At 45.2% G+C, this 7,151-nt stretch overlaps 1 protein-coding gene across 1 annotated transcript; it reads left to right on the top strand.

The window, feature by feature from the left end:
- Window positions 1–4,556: 4,556 nt before the first annotated feature.
- Window positions 4,557–6,446, top strand: LOC139547506 (zinc finger protein 3-like). Its single transcript, XM_071356378.1, has one exon. The coding sequence runs from the start codon at window positions 4,656–4,658 to the stop codon at window positions 5,238–5,240; it is 585 nt and encodes a 194-aa protein (XP_071212479.1). The 5' UTR covers window positions 4,557–4,655; the 3' UTR covers window positions 5,241–6,446.
- Window positions 6,447–7,151: the final 705 nt, after the last annotated feature.

The raw sequence follows: 7,151 nt of genomic DNA, 5'->3' as shown, positions 1-7,151 counted from the left end.
CTGATCCGGTCTGGCGGAAGGCTCTGGCTGATCCGGTCTGGCGGAAGGCTCTGGCTGATCCGGTCTGGCGGAAGGCTCTAGCTGATCCGGTCTGGCGGAAGGCTCTAGCGGCTCCTGTCTGGCGGACGGCTCTGTAGGCTCATGGCAGACGGGCGGCTTTGCAGGCTCATGGCAGACGGGCGGCTTTGCAGGCTCATGGCAGACGGACAGTTCAGACGGCGTAGGGCAGACGGGCAGTTCAGACGCCGCTGGGCAGACGGGCAGTTCAGGCGCCGCTGGGCAGACGGGCAGTTCAGGCGCCGCTGGGCAGACGGGCAGTTCAGGCGCCGCTGGGCAGACGGGCAGTTCAGGCGCCGCTGGGCAGACGGGCAGTTCAGGCGCCGCTGGGCAGACGGGCAGTTCAGGCGCCGCTGGGCAGACGGGCACACCTGTAGGAAGGAGACGGAGAGACAGCCTGGTGCGTGGTATAGGCACTGGCTGCGCTGGAGAGGAGGAAACAGCTGGAGAGAGAACCCGGAGAGACAGCCTGGTACGGGGGGCTGCCACCGGAGGACTGGTACATGGAGGTGGCACCGGGTATACCGGACCGTGAAGGAGGACACGTGCTCTTGAGCACCGAGCCTCCCCAACCTTACCAGGTTGAATGGTCCCCGTAGCCCTGCCAGTGCGGCGAGGTGGAATAGCCCGCACTGGGCTATGCAGGCGAACCGGGGACACCACCTGTAAGGCTGGTGCCATGTACGCCGGCCCGAGGAGACGTACTGGAGACCAGATACGTTGGGCCGGCTTCATGGCACTCGGCTCGATGCCCAACCTAGCCCTCCCAGTGCGGCAAGGTGGAATAGCCCGCACTGGGCTAAGCACGCGTACTGGGGACACCGTGCGCTTAACCGCATAACACGGTGTCTTACCAGTACGACGCCTTCTACCTCCACGGTAAGCACGGGGAGTTGGCTCAGGTATCCTACCCGGCTTTGCCACACTCCTCGTGTGCCCCCCCCCAAGAAATTTTTGGGTCTGACTCACGGGCTCCCAACCGCGTCGCCGCGCTGCCTCCTCATACCAGCGCCTCTCAGCCTTCGCTGCTTCCAACTCCGCCTTGGGACGGCGATATTCCCCTGGCTGAGCCCAGGGTCCTCTACCGTCCAGGATCTCCTCCCAAGTCCAGAAGTCCTGGTTGCTCTGTTGAGCATTCCCTTGCCGCTTGGTCCTAGGTTGGTGGGTGATTCTGTAAGGGCTGTTGTCCTCCTCCTCCTCAGATGAGGAGAGGAGAGAAGGATCAGTGGACCAATACGCAGCATTAGGGAAATAAGCCATCTCTTTATTTGAAACGATGGCAACACAAAAACAAACACTTACAAAATTACAAAACAAGAAAACGACGTAGACGAAACCTGAACATGAATTAAACTAACTAAACGTAGAACTCACGGACAGGAACAGACTACATCAAAACGAACGAACAGCCAAACAGTCCCGTATGGTACATACATCGACGACACAGGAGACAATCACCCACCAACAAACAGTGAGAACACCCTACCTAAATATGACTCTTAATTAGAGGAGAACGCAAAACACCTGCCTCTAATTAAGAGCCATACCAGGCAACCAAAACCAACATAGAAACAGATAACATAGACTGCCCACCCAAAACACACGCCCTGACCATAAACACATACAAAAACAACATAAAACAGGTCAGGACCGTTACACAGAAGCAGGCGCGTAAACATTCATTCAAAAAGCACTTTCGTGCGTTTTGCCAGCTGCTCTTTGTTGTGCGTCAAGCATTGCGCTGTTTATGACTTCAAGCCTATCAACTCCCGAGATGAGGCTGGTGTAACCGAAGAGAAATGGCTAGCTAGTTAGCGCGCGCTAATAGCGTTTTAAACGTCACTCGCTCTGAGCCTTCTAGTAGTTGTTCCCCTTGCTCTGCATGGGTAGCGCTGCTTCGATGGTGGCTGTTGTCGTTGTGTTGCTGGTTCGAGCCCAGGGAGGAGCGAGGAGAGGGACGGAAGCTATACTGTTACACTTGCAATACTAAAGTGCCTATAAGAACATCCAATAGTCAAAGGTTAATGAAATACAAATGGTATAGAGGGAAATATCTTTCATATGTTCTCATGTTCGGAGCAAGGAACTGAAACGTTAGCTTTCTTACACAGCACATATTGCACATTTACTTTCTTCTCCAACACTTTGTTTTTGCATAATTTAAACCAAATTGAACACGTTTCATTATTTATAGATTTTATTGTGGTATTATATTAAGTTAAAATAAGTGTTCATTCCGTATTGTTGTAATTTTCATTATTACAAATAAAATAAAAATAATCGGCCGATTAATCGGTATCGGCTTTTTTTGGTCCTCCAATAATCGGTATCGGCGTTGAAAAATCATAATCGGTCGACCTCTAGTCTGAGCACCAATGGAGGGATTGTGCGTTCCTGGTGTAACTTGGGCAGTTGTTGTTGCCATCCTGTACCTGTAGGTGTGATGTTCGGGATGTACCGATCCTGTGCGGGTGTTGTTACACGTGGTCTGCCACTGCGAGGACGATACGCTGTCCGTCCTGTCTCCCTGTAGCGCTGTCTTAGGCATCTCACAGTACGGACATTGCAATTTATTGCCCTGGCCACATCTGCAGTCCTCATGCCTCCTTGCAGCATGCCTAAGGCACGTTCACGCAGATGAGCAGGGACCCTGGGCATCTTTCTTTTGGTGTTTTTCAGAGTCAGTAGAAAGGCCTCTTTAGAGTTATAAGTTTTCATAACTGTAACCTTAAAACCTCTACTTCATCACCCTCCCGGATCCGGGATCCTCCTCATCAAAAAAGCTGACTAGCATAGCCTAGCCTAACGGGACAGGGATATCATATAATTTTCATGAAATCACAAGACCAATACAGCAAATGAAAGATAAACATCTTGTGAATCCAGCCATCATTTCCGATTTTTAAAATGTTTTACAGCGAAAACACAATATGTATCTCTATTAGCTAACCACAATAGCCAAACACACAACCGCATATTTTCACCATGTTTCCACCGCATAGGTAGCTTTCACAAAACCGACACAATAGAGATAAAATTAATCACTAACCTTGAACAACTTCATCAGATGACAGTCTTATAACATGTTATACAATACATTTATGTTTATGTTCGAAAATGTGCATATTTGAGGTATAAATCATAGTTTTACATTGCAGCCACCATCACAAATAGCAGCAAAGCAGCCAGAATAATTACAGAGAGCAACGTGAAATACATAAATACTCATCATAAAACATTTATGAAAAATACATGGTGTACATCAAATGAAAGATAAACATCTTGTGAATCCAGCCAATATTTCAGTTTTTTCTGAAGTGTTTTACAGCGAAAACACAATATAGCGTTATATTAGCTTACTACAATCGCTAACACACAACAGCATTGCTTCAAGGCAAACGGTACCGATAGCACAGTTCGACAGATATATGAAATAGCATCCCAAAATGGGTCCTACTTTTGGTGGTCTTCCATCAGAATGTTGTACAAAGAGTCCTTTGTCCAGAACCGTCGTTGTTTTGAATAAGAACGACTTCTTTCCCTCTTGAATTAGCAAGCGCACTGGCCAAGTGGTGCTAAGCTCTCCTTCGTGAACAAAGTCAAACAACGCAACACGCCTAACGTCCTGAATAAATTTCAATAATCTAATAAACCTATATTGAAAAAACATACTTTACGATGATATTGTGACATGTATCAAATAAAATCAAAGCCGGAGATAGTATTCGCCTATAACGACGGTTTTCCAGAAGGCGATTCCAGGTTCAACTTCGCGCTTTCGAAAATACAGGAAACGGCGGACCAGTCATTCCAAGAGGATTTATTCCACTTCAGAGCAAGATAATCCACTCATTTCTTCTCTCACTTCCGCTTGACATCTAGGGGAAGGTGTATGACGTGTATGTAAATCAATACGTGTCATGCCCATTTATAGGCAAGCTCTTGAACAGAGACCTCCGATTTCAGAAACTCACTTCCTGTCAGGAAGTGGGCTGCAGAAGGAGTTCTGTTTCACTCAGAGAAATAATTCAAACGGTTTTAGAAACTAGAGAGTGTTTTCTATCCAATAGTAATAATAATATGTATATTGTACGAGCAAGAATTGAGTACGAGGCTGTTTGAAATGGGCACATTTTTCCAAGTTAGTCAATACGCCCCCTGCAGCCATAAGAAGTTAAGCGACGTCTGTGTCTTGTGTCCAAGAACGGTTTAGTTTTTTGTGTTCTGACTTGTAAAGCAGAATGAATAAAAAAGTAATGTTAACATTATCAGTAATTACCAGGAAACTATATAACATTTGTTTTAAAATCACACCAAGATTGTTAAAACTGGCCTTAGGTTATTGAGCGATCTGATTAGGATTTACCCTCGTAGCCTATTTATCATGTGGAGGTTTCATTCAGGTCTCTTTTTTTAAAAACACACTGTCTTTGGCAGGAGAAAGACCAGACTCAGAGGAACCAGAGCCAGGGACGTCCAAACCAACAAGAAGACACCAGTGTTCTCACTGTGTAAAGTGGTTTAACCATTTAGGGAACCTGAAACAACATGAGAGAATACACACAGGGGAGAAGCCTTACCATTGCTCCCAATGTGGAATGAGTTTCAACCAGCCGGGGGAGCTGAAATGGCATGAGAGAATACACACAGGGGAGAAGCCTTACCATTGCTCCCAATGTGGAAAGTGTTTCGACCGGCCGGGGGTTCTGAAACGGCATGAGAGAATACACACAGGGGAGAAGCCTTACCACTGCTCCCAGTGTGGAAAGAGTTTTAGCGATATAGGGTACCTGAAAAAACATGAGCGAATGCACACAGGGGAGAAGCCTTACCACTGCCCCCAGTGTGGAAAGTGTTTCAACCAGCCGGGGGAGCTGAAATGGCATGAGAGAATACACACAGGGAAGAAGCCTTACCATTGCTCCCAATGTGGAAAGTGTTTCGACCGGCCGGGGGTTCTGAAACGGCATGAGAGAATACACACAGGGGAGAAGCCTTACCACTGCTCCCAGTTTGGGAAGAGTTTTAGTGATTTAGGGAGCCTGAAAAGACATGAGAGAATACACACAGGGGAGAAGCCTTACCACTGCTCCCAGTGTGGAAAGCATTTTAACCAGAAAGGACACCTGAACAAACATGAGAGAATACACACAGGGGACTTGCTGTCTTATATTGTTGACTGATAATGATTACCTGTTTTTACCATATGAACTTGAATTGTACAAAGTATACTAAAACATATATTTGTATGTTTTTATTAGAAAACATGAATTGAATATGGAGTATGTCAGTTTGAATATAGAGTAGGTCAGATTCCATGTGTTTAAATGGTCCTTTTTTAAACTCTGTGTTTGTGTTTATCTGGGTGTCTTTCCTCCAGCACTACAGATAATCAAGTGATATTTGGATGTGATGCATTTGTTCCGTTGTTTACATTTGCAATGTTGGCCCACTGATGATTTAATGAAATGAAAATGTTCACAGACTCTGTAATGCAAAATGTTAATTGTATGTGTCCACATATCTGAGTATGTGACTTGTGGCGGATGAATCAGAATTAGTTGGGTAACATAGATAAATAAGATGACTTATCTGCATAATATGCTGATGTGATATACTTGTTATTAGAATGTATCCCTTCGGACTCTGGTGATGGCAGTTGCACTTCTTCCCTCAGCTGGGGCTCAGTCACCTGGGGCCCAGAGAGGGGAGAGGTCAGGCTTGTCTTTTACATGTCCCTGGTGCTATGCAGAATATCAGGAAGGGAAGAGGACAGGAGGGAACATTGTCTTCATATGTGAATGTATCTGTTAAACTATGTGAAGGGATGGTGTGATTAATGGGGAACCAATTACTGGTTTCCACAATGTCTGTGCGCAAGTCACTCCCTCCTTTGGCATTGGGGGGAGGTGTATGGCAGTGTCTGGAACCATTGTATGTCCTCTCTGATGTTGCACTTATCCTGGGATAGTGTATGACCTAGAGGCTCACTCCCCTCTGTGAGCTTGTCAAGGAGTGGGGTCAAGAAGGGGTTTTACTTGAGATGGCAGTATCTAGAGTTGACAATTGAGTTATGCCATTGGATGAGTTGGTGTTTTTGTGCTATGAAGTACCAGGAACGAGATTAGAACCTCGTTTTAGGGACCAAACTGAACGATAATTTATAGCGAATGCTATCTGGCTACGGGATACTCCTTTCTCATTATAGAGTCTCACTTTGTGAACTGTTCCTAATATCTGTGGTTTGTTATGTCGACTAGGGGGGTGGATCTTTGCTATAAAAGATCTCAGTAGCCATTGTGTTGCCACTCTCAACGGTTCATTAGAAATAGTGAATTGTTGAAAGTCATTGCAAAGATCTTATTATTAAAGATGTAGTTTAAGTATAACTCTGATTGGTGTGTGAAGTTTGTCTCTCCTCATTTGGTAATACAGAAATTAACCACCACAGACTAACCTTGTGAAACTGTCCTATTATAATCTCCTGTTCCTGGGAGTATCATCCTGTGTTGCAAACCAGCTGCACCTGCGTCCTTGTATGAATAAAGTCCCTCCCAGGAACAGGAAACTATAAAGATATGTGCTCATCACCCAATGTTTCAGGAATTCAGACTGTCTACACTGTGCTGTGTAACTGTTATTCTCTCTGAGCTCAGAAATAAAGAATCTTGGTTTGACTTGGACTCCAGCAGATCCTTATTTTCTAATATCCACCACAACTCTCCCACGGATTGCTGTTTATCATTGTCTCAATGAAGAGTTCTTCGTTTTACTTTCCTGGGGGCATTTACAAGCCTCCCACTGGTTGAATAAACTTTGTTTCCATGTCATTAAACAAAACAAATCCATGTGATGATGTTTGATTAATATGGAAAACTGATTGGATTTGTAAAAAGCCATGAACATCAGGTATTTTTTATTTTTCACCGAACTGGCAACCTAAATCCAATGACAGGTGACATTTTGTGTTGATTTCATGTTGAATTCACTTTAGTTGAGGACTCAAAGAAATGTAAAGAGAAACTAGACGTTCAACACGTCTGTGCCCAGTGGGCTGGTTTGAATACGTGGCAGGTGTTGGATCAATATCCACC

This window comes from Salvelinus alpinus, chromosome 2 (assembly GCF_045679555.1).
Source record: "Salvelinus alpinus chromosome 2, SLU_Salpinus.1, whole genome shotgun sequence".
Taxonomy (NCBI): domain Eukaryota; kingdom Metazoa; phylum Chordata; class Actinopteri; order Salmoniformes; family Salmonidae; genus Salvelinus; species Salvelinus alpinus.
Note: the sequence above shows the minus strand (reverse complement) of the source record. Positions and strands in the feature narration are given on the sequence as shown.

Bases quoted from the DNA above. Each gene is read 5' to 3' on its own strand.
- LOC139547506 (XM_071356378.1), top strand. From the start codon at position 4,656: ATGAGTTTCAACCAGCCGGGGGAGCTGAAATGGCATGAGAGAATACAC.